This window comes from Amaranthus tricolor, chromosome 17 (genome assembly GCF_026212465.1).
Source record: "Amaranthus tricolor cultivar Red isolate AtriRed21 chromosome 17, ASM2621246v1, whole genome shotgun sequence".
Lineage (NCBI taxonomy): Eukaryota > Viridiplantae > Streptophyta > Magnoliopsida > Caryophyllales > Amaranthaceae > Amaranthus > Amaranthus tricolor.
Genome location: NC_080063.1, coordinates 4,050,902 through 4,072,082, shown reverse-complemented (window position 1 = coordinate 4,072,082; position 21,181 = coordinate 4,050,902). Strand labels below are relative to the sequence as shown.

Sequence of the window (21,181 nt, the reverse complement as noted above, 5' to 3'; positions counted from 1 at the left end):
CTTTGCTTAAAATTTTAATTTGTGATTTAGATTTAATTTTGTCTAGAAAATTTAGTTTTTTTTTGACTAAATATGATTTAATTTGGATTGACAAACTAAAAACAATTAAAATAGAATTTAATTTGATTTTAAATGAGAAAAACAACAAACTCTAACTTTTTATCCAATAGAAAATTTAGATACTTATAAATGAAATAAATCAATTATTAAAATTCCCTACAAATCTGATATTATTTCAATTACAGTAAATATTATTTTCCTCCTTAACTATGTCTTTCCCTCTCCTTAACATGTAATTTAAAAATTAACGAAATCCTCTAAATATACTAATAAATATAATATTACTCCTATTTATCATTTCATTTCTCTGTCGCCCTCCCTCGCTAGTCGCTACCTTGTCCATTTTGTTTCAATGGCAGTTCCTCTTCAGTCGCCTGGTTCTACATCATGTCTCCACGCTAGACCTAGCTTTTCTCCACCTCCTCTCAGGTCATTCTTCTCCTCCTTTCTCTTCCTACACTTACTGTATTTTCTGTAATCTGATTGATATGCTGAACTCACTTTTACGTAATTGTAGTTGTGCAACCAAAGTTTTTGTTGGATTGAAGCCACAATCTTCAAGTGAGAACTCCAATATTTTGGTTTCATTCATATTCAACTATATTTTAGCTGATTTTAGAGAAATTATGTGTTATTTAATTGGTAAATTGATGCATTTGTTGTGTTTCAGGTCCTTTTGGAAGTGCGAGACCTAATTTGACAGTTGATTTTCATGATAAAGTTTTCAAGAATCTTCACTACTCGTAATTTCTCTTTTCTTTCCGTCTTTATATTTTGTATTCATAATGGTATGAGATTGAGGAATGGCTTTGAAGTAGATGTTTTCTTTGATTTTAAGAATTTACAATGAAAGTTGAGTAGATTGAATTAGGTTTTTTTTGGTTGATTGGTAATTATCTACTTAAAACGATTTTGGTTCCTATTTATGTGAAGCAAGACGTAATAGAATGGATTTGAGGCTATTATAAGGTTATGACTTATGAGACTTTGTCCCGTATCAGTTGTATTGGCAATTAATGTAGGGTTTATAGAGTAAAATGGCTCCCTCACTTACTAGGCTAGTCTTTTGGGTAACTTATCTTGTTTATTTTATAAAAATGGTATTACAGCCGACTTGGAGTGGTGCCCTACAAAGTGGTGACTTGGGTTAAGACATCCATGACTAATCTTGCTGTGATCAACGAGGATCCAACTCGGAGTGATGGCCTATAAGGACATTGGAACTTATAGGGGTTTGAATGTAATGGAATGGATCTGAGGTCATTACAAGGTTATGGGACTTTGTCCCACATCGGTTGTATGGGAAATTAATGTAGGATTTATAAAGTAAATGAGCTCTCTCACCTACTAGGCTAGTCTTTTGGGTGAGTTCTCTTGTTTATTCTATAACATAAGAAGTTGTGTTGGCAATTGAAGTGGGCAATCAATTATCCAAACTGTCTATTTGTTATTAGTGAGCAAGGTTGTGTAAACAGGACAACTCCTTGCCGCTCCTAGACAGGAACCACCTTAATGGAGTAAAAGGAGTGAAGAAGGTAAGCGAGATGGAGGAATGAGATTTCCTTTACTTGTGTAGCAAATGGTGTTTTGAAAGAATTGGATGGGTGAGTTCTTTATTGATGGTATTTTGTAGTAAACCTAAGTTCTCCAACAATTGGTGACAATAGGTGGAAAAATTCTTTCGTCTCTCCCCTTCTTTTTCTTTAATTATTATAAGGGGCTACCCTTCTAGGAAGGGTCCAAGAGGTCAGATAACCTTGTCATAACAAATGGTTACTGTGTGCTTTTGCGATAAAAGTCTCCGTTAATAAAGAATCTGAAATCTTATTTTATGTACTCATATGTACCTAAATATTCCTTTTTTATCTAAAATTTGTAGCTTCGAGCATTTTAAATATATGTTTTTTCTCTTTGTTTCAGATGTAGGAACAGAAAACCGACACGAGGAAGGATCAGTATGATGCCTATTGGAACACCCAGAGTACCTTATAGAACCCCTGGAGAAGGAACTTGGCAATGGGTGGATTTATGGAATGCTCTTGTAAGTGTTTGCAATTCTTTACATTATAAGGATGACCGAGTGGTTTCTGTGTTACTTCTCATCTATACAGAAAGTCTTGTTAATTTGAGGATTTAAAATTCCTTAGTTTTCCTAGTTTCTTCCATCATCAAACTTTGCTATTACACGATGTACATTCTTGTTTGCTGAAACTCATTTGTATTAATATTTGAGAGTAGTACACTTCTATCTTGTGTTTCATGGGTTGCAACAGCTATAGAATTGCGTTGGATTTTTCTTACTAGCTATTCACTTATCCTCCTCTGCTGACAGTACCGTGAACGTGTTATCTTCATTGGGCAACATATTGATGAAGAATTTAGCAACCAAATACTGGCTACAATGTTGTATCTTGACAGTGTTGATGATAACAAGAGACTTTACATGTACATCAATGGCCCTGGTGGGGATGTGAGTTTTCTTGTCTCATAAATGGAATTGGTTGCTTTAATAATTACTAATACTACAGTATATGATATCCATCCTTTCTGGATTACATTAATTACAATCTCTTTTTGCAGCTCACACCAAGCATGGCAATCTATGACACAATGTCGAGTTTGAAAAGTCCTATTGGCACACACTGTGTTGGTTATGCCTATAATCTGGCAGCATTTCTCCTGACTGCTGGAGAGAAGGTGAAGTTTGTCTTCCATCTGGACCTATGTCATTTACTATAACGTTTTGTTCAAACAGTTGAGAATATCCTTTTCTGAAGCATGGATTATTTAATCATTGCTCTCTTGATGATTAATGTAGAAGTTATTGGAATATGATTTGTAGCTATCTTTATTTGCTTCTTCCAATCCCTCATTCAATTGATGTATGACAAATTTCCTCATCAATAAAAGTTCTTCCTTATCAATAAAAAAAAAGATTATCCTTGTATGTGATGCAACTTAAAACATGGCTAATATATTTGAAGATTTTTATGAGTGTAGAATGCATCTTCCACGTTACAAGATTTATGACTTATTTAGAACGATCCCATTGTTCGAGCAGCAGTTCTTAATTTTGTTTTCAATTCAGAATCTGAGGACATTTGTAATGTACTTTGTACACTTCTTTGTAGACCTTTAATAATAGATGCACTGTTTTTTATTATGTGAAATGAGGTTGGAAAAGCCTAGGGGCTTCGTTCGGGATCAAACTTTTCATCCACATTGATATCACAGGAACTTGTTCTGAGATCAAGGTTTTAATCCAAGCAGGGGAGGGAGAGGGTGAGTTAGGGGTTGAGAGGGAGTATGAGTGAAATTGGACTTGTGCCAAGTCTTGCTGTCCTAGTCACTTGTGATAGAGGCTAGTACTACAGTCTTTGTCACTTGTGAGAGGCAACTGTGCAAACTTAGGAGTTGATGTACTTGTCCAATTAAAAAGAACTTGTGTGATTTACTGTTGTTTTCCAGTTTTGGTGTTAAGTCATCAGTGAGCTGTTGAAAATGCTCAAGATTGTGATCTCATGTGTTGATAATAGCATTTGGAACATTGGAATGACCAACAGTATATTTGTGACTGATTCAGGGTCATCGGTTTGCAATGCCTCTTTCAAGAATTTCTCTACAATCTCCTGCTGGGGCTGCTCGTGGCCAGGTACAGCTAATTTCTTTTGTTGGACATGTTTAAGGCTTTGTCATTGTTGTTGGGCGGTGCAGTTTGTACGACGATAGCTTGTGTATCCTTTTAGCTGCCTAATACATTTGTTATTTGCAGGCTGATGACATCCGTAATGAAGCTAATGAACTTCTTCGGATCAGAGATTATCTCTACAATGAGTTGGCTAAAAACACAGGTCAACCTATAGAAAAGGTATCTCCTTTTGTTCTCTTTACACCTTATTATAGTTAAAAGATTTAGACAAGAATAGTGACCAAGTATACATCTTACTTTCTGTTTCTGCTATCTTCCTGATAAACGTATTGCCTGCTGTGTGCAGATTAATAAAGATCTAAGTCGTGTAAAGCGATTTAATGCTCAGGAGGCTCTTGAATATGGGCTCATTGATCGTGTTGTGCGGCCACCTCGAATTAAGGCTGATGCACCTCGGAAAGATTCAACCGCAGGTCTTGGTTAGTACCTGTTGATTGTCAAGCAATGTAGTTAACCCTCTCGCTCATTCTCAAAGTTTTTACTGATCGAATTGTGTGGATAATGTTTTTAGTTTCTAAACTGTTAGAACTTACATAAACTCAAAGTTAATACCACCTTTTGTTGAATTCTCCATTCTTGCTTATTTTTACACAAACGTCCCCCCTAGTCCTTCCCACACCTGCGTGGTTTAACCAATCATTTCAGATATACGGTGAGGTAAAACTTTATACTTTGTCACGCTTAATTTGGTACAATTTCCTTATGTGGTTGTACAACTAATTTTTCTACATTGCTAATTTTGTTTGTGACTTTACATTTTCGTAATCCCATCTACAAACTCAATCTCTCTTTTCATTCATTTACCTTTCTTTTATCCTCTTTTTTAATAATATTCTTCCATTAACTACCAATTAATTTAAATGGCCACAAGCCCGCATTATAGTTAAACTTGTGTGACCAAAAAGTATGATTTGCCATTCTGAGCCAGCACTTGAGCCTTAGAGGCCTCATCCCCCTAGGATATGTGACATGGGCCAATCTTACCGTAGCATGAATTGTGATGTACATGTTTAAGAAAATTAGTGGTGGTAGTATCTATTTGTTAGCCAATTTTTTTTCATTTAATAATAACTGTAATACTAGCTTTTAAGCTAGTCTTTTTTAGGCTTTTTACAATTCTACATTAAAAACTAACAATAATGATACAAAACATTCACTTGACTGTGCCATGGAGTTCAATTAGCAAGTTCTTGGACATGGTCAAGCCAAGTGCTAAACAAGGCAGTCCCTTGACTGGGATAGGAAGGAGAATATTTGAAAAATACAAATCTTTTTTAATAAAAAATTACTAAAATAATTGTGGGACAAAAGAATTTCCCAAAATAACTATCTCTGGATCCAAACTTAAGGTTAAGGCTTGTTCGTTGTAACTTGTAAGCAATAGCAAACAAACTAGAGAAGATTAGGTTAAAAAGTTGGAAAATCTACTTAAACTTTATTTATTGTTAGTAACAAATATAAACTTTTGAGAAAAACACAAGTTAGTTTTCGATTTTCATGAAGAGTAGAATGCCAATATTAACATCATTCAATGATTAATAATTAATAAAATGTAATTTTTAGAATTCACCTTTTTGATTTTGTAATCATTTTTTTCATGATTTTATCCCAATTAATTTTTTTTCCATTCATTTTTCTACTCAAATTCTTTTAAATCCTAATTTACACAACTAGAAAGTTCAACGTTTTAAAAATTAAGCATTCTAGACGATTGCTCCGGAGAATCAAGAGTTTTTTTAAAAAAACCTAACATTGAAATGCAGTATGTAAGCGTTCCACTTGTTATACGAACTTACGAACTTATTATATATGCATTTTCATCACACCCTTGTAAAAGTGCGATATACCACGTAAAATGCACCATGCATGTGTTTTTATCCCACTGTAAATGAACTTCTAATACATCTTTTGTTTCTCTTATTTTCTATTATTTTTCATTTTAATTCGTCTTTGCCTATTTTTTCTGCAATGGTTCCACTACCATTCTTTTAATCTTTGTTGTATTTGTATAGCTGTAGTTGTCTTGTTAAATATTTACTTTCCTTAGACATAGCAAATTAATTAGCTCTTATAATCACACACACACACACACACACACACACACACATATATATATATATATATATATATATATATATATATATATATATATATATATATATATATATATATATATATTCGTGAAGTTAGAATGCAATACTCACGGAATTCATATCCTTCAATCTCATCTACAAATTTATACTCTTTTTTCATCTTAATCGCTCCTTTCTATTTTGCACTTGTTTTTGTCTCATTCACTCTTGATTTTTTTTATACTAAATTTCATCAATTTTACACTAGGTGCAAAATGAGAAAGACAAAGCAAGTATATTTTACCTAAGGTGAAAACACACAAGTTGTGCATCTAACCCATAAAAAGGACCACCTTAATACCAAACGGTTGAATTATTCTTTGTTTTCGTATACCGGTTGAGGACTCTTTTCGCCGCGCTCTTCTTTGTGGGTATGAATTGCCGCAGTCTTTTCCTCCTTAGACCCTGACCATAGTTTTTTATGAGCAGGATAAACTGGATATGATGATGATAATGTTCGTATAACAGTATAAGATTTCAACGATTGTTTCTCATTGTTGCTAATGTCACACTTCATCGTGGTTATCATATAATAAGTAAATAGTATCAATAACTGTAATATAACGAGTATTTTTTTTACTCCTGCAAAAGTATAACATGAAACAATAACTCGACCATCCTTGGGTTGAAAATTTTTGACACTCAATTTGTCAGATAATCATACCTATGTACTGAGCTACATCGAAACCCTTGTGTGACAGATAATAAATTTTTCATGTACTTTTTAAGAGGATATTTGAAAGAAAGCTACTACACTAATGAAGACCAATAACAATTGCCCTTGATTGATGTGGTATGAATATAAAGCTTATTCTACATAAAATGAACTCTATGAAAACACTATCTAATAAAGTAATAAAATAAGTTAAACTAAGACTAAAATTCCTACATAATCAAGGATAAACAACAGCTTCTGTAGTAAAAAGGTAAACTAAACTCAGGCAAGTGTGAATATCACACAAGCTTTTACAGATGTGATTACAGAGAATACACGATGATTATCATATGCAAACTAGATAGTTTCAAGTATCGTTGCTGATAGGATATCGACATTGTGTTGCCGATCATCAAAGCCTTTTGTGTCTTCGCTTTTTAACCTTCATGCAAAGTGTCGTTTTTGTGATCGGCTGAGCCATTCCTAATGTCTCCTTGAAAAGACGGGTATGTGGTTCCTGATGTTGTGTGATAACCTTGAGTCCCGTAATTCTCTTGCATTCCTGTATTTGAAAAGTTTACAGTTGAACTGGGTGGGTTGCTGATTATGTACTCGGACTTTTGTTTCTTCGGCTTCTGTTCATGCTGGTTTCCTGACAAGAAACTTCCGACTACAATCTGATGCCCACCAGAAAAGAAAATCAACAATATACTGATTAGTAGACGTTTACTCAAGTAATCTTCCCTTCTCTAATTTCGTTAAGTTGGACTGTACGATGGGGATAGAAATACCTGCACGGGACTAGCAGCAACGAGTAGACCAGCTACACCTCCTCCTACAACACGGCCATCTGGGCTTGCCAACGAAACGCTCATCCCTCCTGATCTGTTTCTGATCCCACCACTCTCGGAAGGCATGAATGAACCAGACAAAGAAAGAATCTCGAAACGGCCCTGTTTGACACAAAAGATTTCAACCAAATAAGGTTAGTCAAGCGCTAGCACAAGATTTCAACCAACAACATCCTAAATTATACTCCAAACTTATATTCAAGTATGTATCAAACAATTTCTCATTGCGTTTTGAAGGTAAAAGCAGACAAGAAGTCATCCATAGTTGCCCGTGCATCATGCGCACGGATTTGTAACAAAATAAGTCACTGTTTTCCTCATAATATGATAACCATTTGACTCCTAAAAGTCAGTGAAGCGTTATACCTAGTTAAAGTTTAATGTTTCAAATTTTGTAGCTGTATGAGATCGAAACAAATTCAAACATAATCGGAAAAGGAAATGTGAATATGTTAGGAGTAACAGCCAAGATTGGATATAGCACCTCATATGTCAATGTACCGCCAGAACAGTCAGGCTGACGAAGTGTTACACTAGAAATTACACCATTTGCCGACAGAATACAGATAGCTCGAGGACCTTGCTGCGAAAACGATATAACTTTCATAGTAACGTCCTGAAACAATAAGCAAAATATAACTGTTAGAGGAGATAAATCTGTAGCTAATATAAAATGACAGTTTATCGATCCAGTGCACTTTCTTTCACATTCGGCTTTTTGATAGAAGTACACTAACAATCTGCAAAGAGGCAGTGCTCTTTTTCTCGGTATTGCATGATGGAATAGGGATTATTATAGAAAGGGCGCCAAAATCTTGAAGCTCGGCTGCTATATACGTGATGCAATGTAGTTTTTATTAGAACACCAAGTAAACTAATAAAGGCATCGTTTGGTTAAGATAATCTAAGCAAGATGGTGTTCGAGAACCCAACTTCCTCTCCCCCCTCCCCGTTAGAACACACCTATTTATTTGCATATCTTGTATTTGGAGTATAAACTTTTTGTTACCGGAAAATTTACATTCATTCTGGTTTTGAAAGTACACAAAACGGCCTCAGAGATGGATAGCCGAGACTTTATTTCATGAAAACACTACTGTCCCATTGAAATTACAGCATTTGACCTCTAAAATCTCTCGCATAAAAAAGTCAAATGTTGCAGTCTTAGTGGGTCATCGTCACATCAGAGTATCTACATATTTGGCTCATGTATATGCATCCATGATCTCACATTTCACATGGGTACAAATAGAATCTAGTCAAAGATAACACATAAAAACCACACTGCACGACAGTCTTAGAGTATCACAGCAATTACCTCACCAGCATTGACTGTAATGATATGAGGTGTAAAGTTAGCACCAACCGAGCAAGATAACCATTCACCTGAAACCAGTTTTTCAAACTTTATCATTACATCAGATCACAGCAACAAATGTAAACATCTCATTAAAAAAACAGAATCACCAAGACATATCCATTTGCTAGCCCCCCAGACCGCAAGCTTTTTATTTTGCAAAAAGTAAATTTAAAAATAAAAATAAATAAATAAATAAAAAACATACTTCGTTTTCAGTCTACATCAAGTCAAACGTAAGAAAAATGATTCAACTCCACATTAATATGAATCCTATCAGAAAGGTGCCAAAAAAAGCCGTGTAGGCATAATCAAAAGCAGACAATGTCATACTAATTCAGTTCATTCACGGGTTGTGGGCCCAACAAACTGTATTCATCAAATTGAAGGTTCTAGTCAACCCATAGGACAACTTATTGTTTTTTACACAAGTAATGCCAACTTATGGTCATTTTGTATGTTTGTGCTTCCTTTCATCGCCCAAAAACCAAATTCTTTGACACATATATTCACTATGCGATGACATCGCATACGAACAACTCCACAACTAACTATAAAGACAACACAAATCAGAGAAAAACATAGGTCAAGTCATGTTCCGCGTTATAGTAGTAAGTGTTCATTCAAAGTGGGAAAAGGCAAAGGATACACACATAAGATACTGATAAATAGAATAAGGCTGAGGTATTCCAGGTATAAAACACTCAAAAAGAAGCTGACATAAATCACATCAGCATATAGATAGATGATCAAAACAAACACTGAAAACAACCTCTTCCTTCTTTATTTATCCAACAGCTGTGTTGAGTATAGACAGGTCATATGCCCAAGTTTTTTAGGAATCTGCAGAATCAAAGCCTTAGACTTTATCAACCCAATCATTACAATTTACAAGTAACCCTTCAACTTAGAGTACTCCTAAAAAAAGCTCTACAAACTGATTTATACTTTCTGGAAGATTCCAAAACTTGAGACAGCACCTACCCAGAAATCCAAATACTTAATACCTTCCTTTTAGAAATGACCCATTTAAGATCTTGTTTAGGGTGCATATATACAAAGGTCCCACTTCTATTCCCACCCATGACCCAACTACTGATCCCAAATTTTCTCATAAAATCCTCATGAAAAATTCATTACACATCTAATAGATAAGTTCTATAATTTTACCACAAAATTATATCTAATAAAAACACAACCTCCCCCACTAAATACCAAAAAAAACCCATCAAATTTCTCAAAAGTTACAACACTATTTGATCCTTAACATGCAGAAATACAAAATCTTCCAAAATTCTTGTTTTTCACAAAAAACCCATCATCAAATTTTAAATTCACACCTACAGCTATACAAATTCAACCCATATGGATACCAAATATGACTTGATCTGAAATAACCGCATATAAAAATCAAATCAGTTAGTCATAATATTAACATAGACCAAAATTAACCAGAACACGAGATATAATACCCGAAACCCGAGGCCCAGATGTACACTTACATACATACTACATACCATGATGCTCAGACTCATTCTTGGGCTGGTGTTGCTTGCTAATTGAACCAACAGGCTTCATCTTGGGCCTCTTTTCGGCGGAGAAATCAATGAAGTTTCCGGTAGGGGACGGTGCCGCAGACGAGATGGGCTTCGCAGGGATGGCCATGACGGGTCCATCAGGTCCATATTTTCTGGGCCTTCCTCTTTTTTTCTTCAAAGAAGTTAGTGATTGCAAGCCCATCTGATTATCCGGCGCCGGTGATGATCCGGTTACCTGGGTCCCAGTCGGAGCTCCCGACCCGGCGTTATTTTCATTCCTTGGAGCTATGTGATAATCTGTGGGAGCATCAGATGCTACTACTGTAACTCCACTACTTCCTCCTCCCTTGGCTTCCATTTCATAAATATTTACTATAAAGTCTAAAAATAATTATTCAAATTAAATCACAACTATATATATTTTCTTCAAATAAAATTGAATTTTCAAAAACCCATCACAAATTTGCAAGAATCATTTAAACACTAAATTATTTAAATTTAGAAAAAAAATTCTTTGTGCACCAAAAACACAAGCAAATTAAACACTGCGACAAAAAAAAAATTGGAAAAATAGAAATTAAAAGATGTTGAAGAAGGATTGATTTGAGTAAAAGCTAAGCTTCTGAAGTGCAAAGAATCGCCATAATTTTTTTAATTTTCTGGTTTTTTTTTATTTTTGGAAAATATTTGTGGAATTTTTGGAGAAGGGAAGAGAAATATTGAGAAATTCTAAGATGAAAATTAAGTCTAATTTTAGTTGAGGTAAACTGGGTTTTATTGTTGACACCATAAAAGACATTACAAAGCTTTACTTAAAAAAAAATAGTGGGAAATAACATTAAATAATAAATTAATAATTACTAATAAAATAAATGGAAATAATATTAATTATTTCATATTGATCACCATAAATATATATATTAAATTAATTTGGCATAAAATAAAGAGGAGGATATATACGTTATAGTTAAGGAAATGGTTGGTGTCCGGAAAGAAATAAAATAAATTTGGTAAAGTTAAATTTGGTTGCCAACGCAAAAGGACATTTCTTGAGAGATAAGGATAAATCAAAAGTAGATCCACAAGGAAATAACTTTAAATAGTAGTAATTGATTATGACCATAACAAATATTTTAAATAATAAATATTATTATCATTAATTATATGGAGAAAAATATTATTCATTTATGAAGTTATGTATTCCTATAAAAATACAAACCATCAATATTTTTGCAATTTAAAATATACATTATGAATATTACCTCTAATATTTTATAAATATTAAACAAATATTAATCATATCATTTAAAAATATATTTTACCTTTTCTAGTCTCTTAAATATTACCTTTACAATATACATTATATTGCTAGCGCTTGACATCAATGGCGGATTTTAAACAATTTTCGAATGGGCAACTTAATATAATATTAAATAATAAAAAAAAAATTAAAGGAGCCGAATGAGTATTTTAAATATAAAAAAATAAGTGTAGGGGGCTTTAACGCGATGGATCTCCATAAAGATCTATCACTATTAGGCATACTGTTAAACTAGTTTTCATCCATTAGGTTATTAGTTGATACTTATTAATGACCTAACTTACTTACTGGCGTGCCAAATTATAAAGATGACTTTTCTTATGCAGTTGTACACGTAGTTGTATATGTAGTGTTTATTTTTAACTAATTTTATACTTATTACATATTTTATTTTCAAAATTATTTTAAATTAATTAATTTATTCTTATATTTATTTGAAAATTGATTTTTTTACTAATTTATTTTTATTTGAATTTAAATACAATTTTAAAAAATATATATGTTTATTTTATTTTTATTTATAATACAAATGTTTTAAAAAAAATCAATTTGGATACATGTGCTTTATAATTTTTCAATTTGGAATCAAATTTTAATTTATTATAGTTTTTTTAATATTTTTATATGATTTTTTGTTGTTATTTTAAATTAGTTTTTTTAATTTTTAATTTAAATTAATTTTTTCTAAATAAAAATTGAATAACTCAAAAAAAATTAAATTTAACAAAAATCTAAACACATCCTCGCCCCTTCCCTTACTGTCATCTCAGCTCACCCATGCTCCACGCTTCCACCCCCTTGCAACATCTACCCGGCCCCCAGCCCAACCCTTACCCAAGACACCTTACCCCTACCCTTTCCATCCCCACACCTCGCTTTACGTCTCCCATGACAACTAAACCCTAGGGATGGTCATGGGGTGGGTCTGGAGCGGGTCTGGCCAAACCCAGACCCGAACCCTATTATTTTTTTTGGATCCAAACCTGGATCTGGACCCTAAGGGTCCAAAATTTTCAGACCCAGACTCGGACCCTACGGATCTGACGGGTCTAGGGTTCTTAGTGGGTCCTTAATGGGTCTTATACAAAGCCTATTTGATTTGTTAAAATTGAACCTTTTTCGAGTATTTTTGTATTTTTGTAAGCAACTTACTATCGTATTACAAACACTTGTTCGGGTCCATGAAATTCAAATACAAAATAATTACTAGGTTTTTTAAACTTTTTTTACATTTCTAAAATTAGTCGCACCTTGTTTGTAGAAACTACGTTAACCCTGACACTGTAATTTGCAAAGGAACTTCAAAATTTCTGAGTCTATTTAGTAATGGCGTCTGGGAAATGCATATTGATTTCAGGTTCCCCAGTAAGTCTTAGTCCGCCATGAATCAATCTCAAGCTTCCAAATTTTCTTTAACTTGGTTCTGGCTTCTAAATTCTTCATTTCTTGCTGTTGTTTTACTAAGGTGTGGGGAAGACAACTCTGCTTATAAGAGTGTTGGAACGTCTCAGAGCTTTAAACCCTAATTCGAAAGTTCAGGGTTTTCGTCTTCGAGGATGCTTTACTGGATTTGAGAATGAGAATGCGCCATGCCATTCATAATATCAGAAATTTAAAATATAAAATTTAAAAGTTTAGGGTCCGGGTCCGGGTCCGGGTCTTCACCTTAGGACTCGGACCCGGACCCATCAAAAATTTTTTAGATTCAGACCCGGATCTGGATCCGATAGGTCTCAAAAATTAAGACCCAGACCCTTAAAAAAGGGGCGGGTCTAACAGGGTCCTGGATCCATGACCATCCCTACTAAACCCTAATACTAATCCTTAATTACGATCTACTCATCTCTGTTCTTACCTAGCAATACATTAATATAGTTCATATGCATCGAGAAAGAAAGTTAAATATTTCCTCCGTTCTGCAATACTCGCTACATAATCGTTTTTATACTATTTATCGTTCAAACTTATTTTATGTATTGTCGGCTAATAAATAAGAATAAATATAGTCAAGTGAGACCTTGTTTGAATCGTTTAATCGCATACTTTTATAATAAGTTTTTATAATTTTTAAATGAGTATAGTCTAATATATAAATGATCAAAACAACACATTAAATTGCGTAAAAACTCAAATATAGCTAATATGATAGAACAAAGGAAGTATTAAGAAATTTCAAGAAAGAGTAACAAATATTGAAAAGATGGAAGAGAATCCATTAAGATGATATGGACATGTAAAAAGACAAGTTATTAGTGAACCGATCTAAAAGATGGAAAATACAATTCTAGGGGTTTAAAAAGGACAAGAAAGACAAAAGATTACCCATGAGAGCATAAGCCTAAAAGAATATGAAAGTTTTAGATTTAGACACTTGATGGTAGATAATCACAATGAATGGTAAGATCCTATTAAATTTGTCTTGAAATATGTAATTAAATATATAATTATGTATGAAATACATTTATAAATATCAAGCCTCAAACATATTTTGAAAACCATGCAAAAAGCAAAGTATAAGGTTAACCTTCTCGTATAGTGTAATTTTTTGAATCATGATTTAGCCCTTTGTTCAAGCTACTTCTATGAATCTCTTTTTGTTGTAATTCAACATCATCATCGAATTCAGTATATTCCGCCCATAGGGACTATGAGCAAGGTCTGAGAAGATAAGGAGGTGACAACTTGTACCCATAAAGGTGGATACGACCAAAGAGTACATCGGCTCTAAAAAACTCCTCGGAAAGAGAGATACCAGCAAATGAAAAGGATTGAGAAGCTAAAATTGCAAGCGCTAAGCCTGCATCATACAACACAAGCTCGTCCCTTCATAAATATAAAAATACATAAAACCTTTTGTCATAATTGTTTTATTAAATATACAATAAATGTGTTTTTTTTGTGATTTAAAATTACCCCTTTTTTAGACAATTTATCTATTATGAAATTGATCCACAATAATTTCACATGGACTAAGTTTATAGGGAAAATTTTGTTTACTCACTAGGTAATTTACCCACATAATATAGCATTGGAATATAAAGATTATATGTATTGATTATTCACTAACTATATATCAAAAGCATATTTGATTATTTATCAACTAATTATTAATTGTCATCTCACACGGGTAAACTACACAATTAGTTAATGACTCGATGTAACTAAGCTTTGTTTACCTACTAGAAAATCAAACTAACCACGACTAAGATAGTATTAAAAATATAAATACCATATGTATTTATTTTTCACCAACTAAATATCAAAAGTATATTTCATTATTTTTTTATTCATCATTAATTTTCACCCCACATAGTTAAACTAACGGGTTAGTAAACATAGATAAGCTAAAAATTATATTAGACTTGTACCTACATATTAAAGTATTTGTTTGATTGATGAAATTTGATCACACATTCAACAACAATAATAATTATAGCCCGTCAAACACGGGAAAAAAACAATAATAACAATAAATGCACAAGTTGTATCAAGTGTGCAAGAAAATTTTCAATAAGTAAAAAATTCTTCCATCCAAATCATTATTATTATTATTATTATATAGACGTATTATGATAACAACTAGCTAAACCTTTTTTTTTTTTTTTTGAGATAAAAATAAAACTACCTAACACCATTAGTCAGTAAAGTTCTTAAAATTTGTAGGAGTATTCCAAAATGTAACATTATTAATTTTAAAAATAAATTTTATGATGATGTTTTCAACGATATATGAATTCTAAAAAAAAAACAATGTTTTTTGAATTATGTATTTTAAATTAAAGGTTTTTGGAAATTTTAACTTAGATTTTTTATTGATTTTTAACTAGCTAGTTAATTATGAATTTTGATTAGTTAAAGAAAAACCTCAATAGTCAAAATATTTTATAAATTTTTACCTATACAAATGGATTATTAGATGTCAACAATTAAAAATAAAAATCGTTAAAAAGGTAAAAAAAAGGAATAAATGGAACATAACAATTACTGATCTTTTTTTTGTATAGAAATGCATAAAAATATTTAATTTTAAATTATAGGTCACTAATCACACTAATCAATTATATGTTTAACAATAAAAAAAGAAATAACCCAATGAATTCTGAAGAGCCACTTTGCATCCAAATATACATTTATTAATTACTATTATTATTATTATTATTATTATTATTATTATTATTATTGTTATTATTATTAATTTCAAAATGATAGAGAATCTGTAAAGCAGGTCTAGAAATTAAATAATTTTCAATATTTAATATTTTTTTGTTTTGGGAAGCAAACTAAGTATAGATAAGAACAGGTTATTTTTAAATAAAATAAATCTATATTTTTCAAACTGGGGCGGCAAACTCAATGCAAAGAACAATACAAATTCTTCCCCATAATTATCAACTTAGAGTATTTATAATTAAAAAAATCTCAACTATTGAGAGAAAATGGTTGTCACATATATAAAAAATAAGAAAAATTGATTTAGTGGAAAGGAACTTTTAATTTAAATATTGCTAATATATTTTTTAAATAATGTAGTAGTGTTTTTCAAGTTGCTCAATTCAATATTCTGCAACTATTGAAATTAGGTAAGATTTTAAAGAAAAGATTTATAGTTGATTATGTATTAACAATTAACAATTGACTCGTATAAAGTCTATTTGCTATAAATAAGTATCACTTTTTCAAATAAGATTATATTTTCTCTGCTTTATAATTTTCTATATTTTTATTTTTTACACTATTTAATACATAATTTTAATCCTTAGTATTATATGATTAAAATTTTTAAAATTAATATTGTAAAAATATGTATTAATATAAATAAAATAAAATTTCGTTTGACTATATTTTTTAAATAAAGAAAAACAAAATTAAAAACAGGATTTGCTACGGTGAATGTAGCAATTATTAGAGAGTAGAGGTAATAATATGTTCAATTCTCACGTTAGTCTCTCCTTTCCCAATCTATTTCGTAAAAAAACAAATAACAATTAACAATACTTTTTTAATAAAGAATTAATAATACTTAATACTTAATTTATACTTCTAATTTAAGATTAATCAAGTCATCAAGAAAGAAAAAGGAAAAATAATACTTAATTAATACTTCTAATTTAAGATTAATCAAGTCATCAAGAAAGAAAAAGGAAAAGGAAAAATAATAACGGCCAATTATTATTATATAAAGGAATAACATTAGCATATTGCTTAAAAATGAGTGGTTAAATAAGAATTAATTTAGTGGAGTAATGAAATACGTGGCATTTATTAACAGGTTAGTCTTTATTAGATCTTCACATGATCTTGAAGCTCAATCCTAAGTCATGAAAATTGCTTTCCCTGTGTCTACTCAGACAACACTCAACTGGTTCACCTTCATTTACTTTACCAATTTTATGATGAATTTAAATATTATTTTAAATTTAATTAGTATAATATTATTGTCATAATGTAATATGTTATTTTTTGAGTTATAGGTTAAGCGGAAAAAGAGTCAGTATAGATGAGAATTGAACTCATAATTTTTTCTAAAAAAATGAAGATGCTCTTTAATTGGTAGAAAATTCAACTTTTAGTATGCTGTTTTGATATATGTCCTAAGCTTTTGTAATTAATGGGGAATTTAAATCACGATAAATAAAAATATGTTGATAAAAATGTTTGTTATAATTATTACTTTAATACTGCTACTCCTTTTGGTAGAAGTACAACCAGTAAATTTTTAAAAAATAGTCTATGCAAGAACCTTTAACTCTATAGCCCTTGTTGTGGACATTAGGCAAAATGTTTAACGAGCGGTGTTTAATTTCAAAGTGTAGAAATGCAAATAGATGATCGAATGCAACAAGAGGGGGGTGAATTGTTGTGTATTAAATTTAAAATTTTTGCCTCTAATTTTTGCGGAATTATAATAAAATAAAACTTAAACTTAAAATGAAAAAGATAAAAGGACACAACGATTTTACGTGGAAACCTTCTTGGCCTAATAAGAAGGAAAAACCACGACCCCCCGAGATTTCAAAATTCTCACTATGTTTTAGGCAATCAATTACAATCACATAAAACAATTTGCTTCAATTGAAGCTTCTCTATTCTAGGCCTACTTCTCTTTCTCTTCTCACGCTTCTCTTGAAGCTTCTCTATTCCCCTAAACTTCCCTTAAGTCTAGTTACAACAAAATACACAAATACCCGTATAAGGCCAAATTCTCAAGAGGATAAAAATTAAATAATTGCTTTAAGAAAAGTATAATAAATTAATTGGCATTAGATAGCTGAAAATATTTTTCTTAATAGATCTCCCTTTATGGACACTCTTGGATTTTCTTACTGTTTAAGCATAGTTCCTCCTATTTATAGTGGGAACAACCGGCAGTTACCTTAGACATACCTACCACTATCCTACACGTTCTCAAAAGAAAAAGATAGTGGAATGCCAAAAATAGACGTCCGGCTATGATTTGCTCACAGAGGAAAACGGTTACTTTAAGCTAAAAATAGCATAGGAGTTTAAAACAAAAGATCCTAATTCAAAGGAGATCTTATCTTAAAAAGAATAAGTCTTAAGCTATTTTTAGATAACCTAAAAATAGTTTTGCCAACCAATTTATTAATTAATTAAGCAATTAATTTAACTCTTAACCGTTACATCAACTTAAAAACAGAAAATAATTTATTCGCAATTTTCCAGCCGATGTTTTCTTCAGACCTGCGACGTGGGAACAGTGTACTGTCTCCATCTACAACTTCTGTCAGATTGTCAACTTTGGGAACAGTAGACCGTCTGTCTACTTTTAACGACCTAAGCATTTATCTAACTTCTTGGATATTATAAGACACGTACAACTTCCACGAACGAAGTCATAGGCTTCATCAACGATTTCAACAAAATTGGATATTCACTTACAAAACAATCTCTAAGACATGTTTGTTTATTTAAAAAGTAAAGTCATCATCAAAACCTAAGAGGCCAACAAATTCCCCCTTTTTGATGAAGACAAACTTATAAACAAACTTAAGTAAAATAGAGTAAAACAAAATTTTTAGAGCATACTAGAGATTAAAGCAACTCTAAATAACTTAGCAAATCAACTCGTTACAATATAATTTTCCAAGCATGCATAAAACAATTTACTCTATAAAAACATAATATCAAATATGTTTTTCTTAAAATAATTTTCCAAAAATAGTTAAATTAACACATAACACAAATCCCTAAGTATTATAAAATGTAACAGCTTTGAAAACAAGATTCAGAACAGTTAATCAACGTATTCATAAACTTAACAACACAGATGATTTCAAGCTAGCAGATCAGAATAACAATTTTCCATAATCACAGTTATGCACATTAACTTCCATCATTAACTTCCATTATTGAAGCAATATTAATCAATCAAGATATGGAGACTGTGTATTCATAGCTTTTCTTAAGTTTGTGCATCTCTTCCCCCTTTTGTCATCAATCAAAAAGAATTGGGAGTATCAAACCACAGCACAAACCATATAGATTTGTCATTGAGGAAAACAAGAAACAATAAATGAAAGCAAGCACCATGAAAAGCAATCCAAATCTGCATATAGTTAATCATCATAGACCAGAAATAAAAACAAGAAAGAAATTGTAGCAGTTGTTCAACAAAACAAATACAATTTTGTACCCCATATGGTACAAAACCAAAAGTGAAATTTTTTGGTAGATGTTAGAGCCAACAAATCATTAAAAACATGGGAAGAGGAATCAAGGAGCAGTCTCTTCTTCATCTATGAATTCGGTCTGCACTTCAACTGTATCCAACTTTGCACCAAGACGGTTCTCCATCAGGGTAAGTTGATCAACGATTGAGGCAAGTGAGACTCGAATTTCATCTTAGAAGCAGTAAATTGAGACTGCAGGTCATAGAGCTTAGAGAGTATGGAGTTTGAAGAAGCTGCAGGAACAGAATCAGGATTAGCACAACCAGTACCTGGTGAAGACTAAAATGGTGGTGGTGTAAAGTGAATAGGTGATTGAGGTGGTGATGGAATTTGATGTGGTGGTGGAGTGGTTGGCTTGGGAGAAGGAGGTTTATTAGATGTAGACTCAGGTATGGTGTCAGATGTGGTTTCATCAACCATAGTAGCCTTGCGTTTCGAAGCTAACCTCCTACTCTTCCTCTGAATTAACTTAGCCTTTTTCCTCATTGCTATCACAATCTCTTCATCACTTGAATCACTGCAAAGATTGTGATGAACATTATCTTCCAAGGCTTCCTCTTGTTCTTCTGTTTCCCCCTTACTTGCTTCTCCGTCCTGTTCCCCTTTTTCTCCTGTTTCAACGTTGTCAGTGGGAACAGGCTCTTGCTCCTTTTCCTCTTTTTCCTCCTTCCTTGATTTCTCCTTTTCTTCCTCAACCCCTTCCTCTTCTGATCCGACTTCAACAACCTCCTCTAAATCATGCATTAACATCTCTTCATCATTTAGTTTTAGGTGAAAATTTTGTAAGCATTTAGCACCTATTTTCATGTTAGGACCCATTGGGAATTGAAAACCATCTAGAGGTACACTAAATTTATTGAAAATCCATGTTAACAGTCCTCCATATCCCACAAAATTTTTTTTTCAATGCAATCCGACAAATGAGAGATCATTAACGAAGGAAAATTTATTTTAATATGATTTGCCATGCAATAAATTAAGGTGGCATCACGCAAACTCACTTCACTACGTTTGGAATTTCTTGGTAAGATGAATCTGCGTGCAATGTTATACAATAATTTATGCAGAGGAGACAAAACGTTGTGACTAATCTTTCCTTTCTTTTGCTCAACCCCTAAGAATTTCAGAATCGTTCGTTCATTAATGCCAGAGAATACTATCTTCGACCCAACATAGTAGGTGTCAAATCCAACATTAGGAACATTTAACCATTCCCCCAACATAACACTATTAAATTCTATGTTCACGTTCTTAACAGTACTAGAACACATCCCACAATCATTAGAGAAATTTAAAATAAATTCTCGCATAAAGTTTGGAAAAATTGAGTTGCAACTAAAATTGGACATCAATGCCTCCCATTCTTGATTTTGTAAAATGTCATGCAGTTGAGAAAAATGAGTAGAATCATACCAGTACTTGTCTAACCTGAACCCTACAGACATTATTTTGAAACTTCTTCAGCACTATTAGGATCAGCATGCTTCGAACGTTTGGCTATTCTCGAAGATGAACCACCTTTTGGAGTGGAGATTTGGCGTTTGGTACCGGCATGCTCAGTGGAGGGTTTAGGTGTTTCATTTGTAGTTTCAATAGTTGAGGATGGTGCAGCATCAAGTAAAGGTGGAGGATGAACCACACTGAGAGGTTGTGGTTGAGAAATTTTACCGGATTTTGGGGTTTTTGAAGATCTTAGGGTTTTCATTTTGATTTTAAAATGCTTTGAGAGGAAAGGAAGATGACGGTTGCTTGAGGAGGATGAGAAAGCGTGAGTGTTGTGATGTAAGAGAAGGGTTTAATAAAGGTTTGAAGTGACGGTTACCTAAAGGTCCAATCCTTTAAATGCTTTAATCATTACATTTGAAAT

At 32.3% G+C, this 21,181-nt stretch overlaps 2 protein-coding genes across 2 annotated transcripts; one reads left to right on the top strand and one right to left on the bottom strand.

Moving 5' to 3' along the window:
- The first annotated feature begins 201 nt into the window (after positions 1–201).
- LOC130804423 (ATP-dependent Clp protease proteolytic subunit-related protein 2, chloroplastic) lies at positions 202–4,342 on the top strand. The gene is made up of 9 exons (XM_057668849.1): positions 202–489; positions 578–621; positions 731–803; positions 1,981–2,101; positions 2,393–2,530; positions 2,641–2,757; positions 3,644–3,712; positions 3,833–3,928; positions 4,056–4,342. The coding sequence occupies exons 1-9, from the start codon at positions 413–415 to the stop codon at positions 4,191–4,193; spliced, it is 873 nt and encodes a 290-aa protein (XP_057524832.1). The 5' UTR covers positions 202–412; the 3' UTR covers positions 4,194–4,342.
- A 2,318-nt stretch (positions 4,343–6,660) lies between these two features.
- Positions 6,661–11,421, bottom strand: LOC130804238 (AT-hook motif nuclear-localized protein 1-like). The gene is made up of 5 exons (XM_057668617.1): positions 10,282–11,421; positions 8,726–8,793; positions 7,892–8,023; positions 7,348–7,509; positions 6,661–7,233 (listed from the first exon to the last, which is right to left on the bottom strand). Exons 1-5 carry the CDS (start codon positions 10,658–10,660, stop codon positions 6,994–6,996), a joined length of 981 nt encoding a protein of 326 aa, XP_057524600.1. The 5' UTR covers positions 10,661–11,421; the 3' UTR covers positions 6,661–6,993.
- Positions 11,422–21,181: the final 9,760 nt, after the last annotated feature.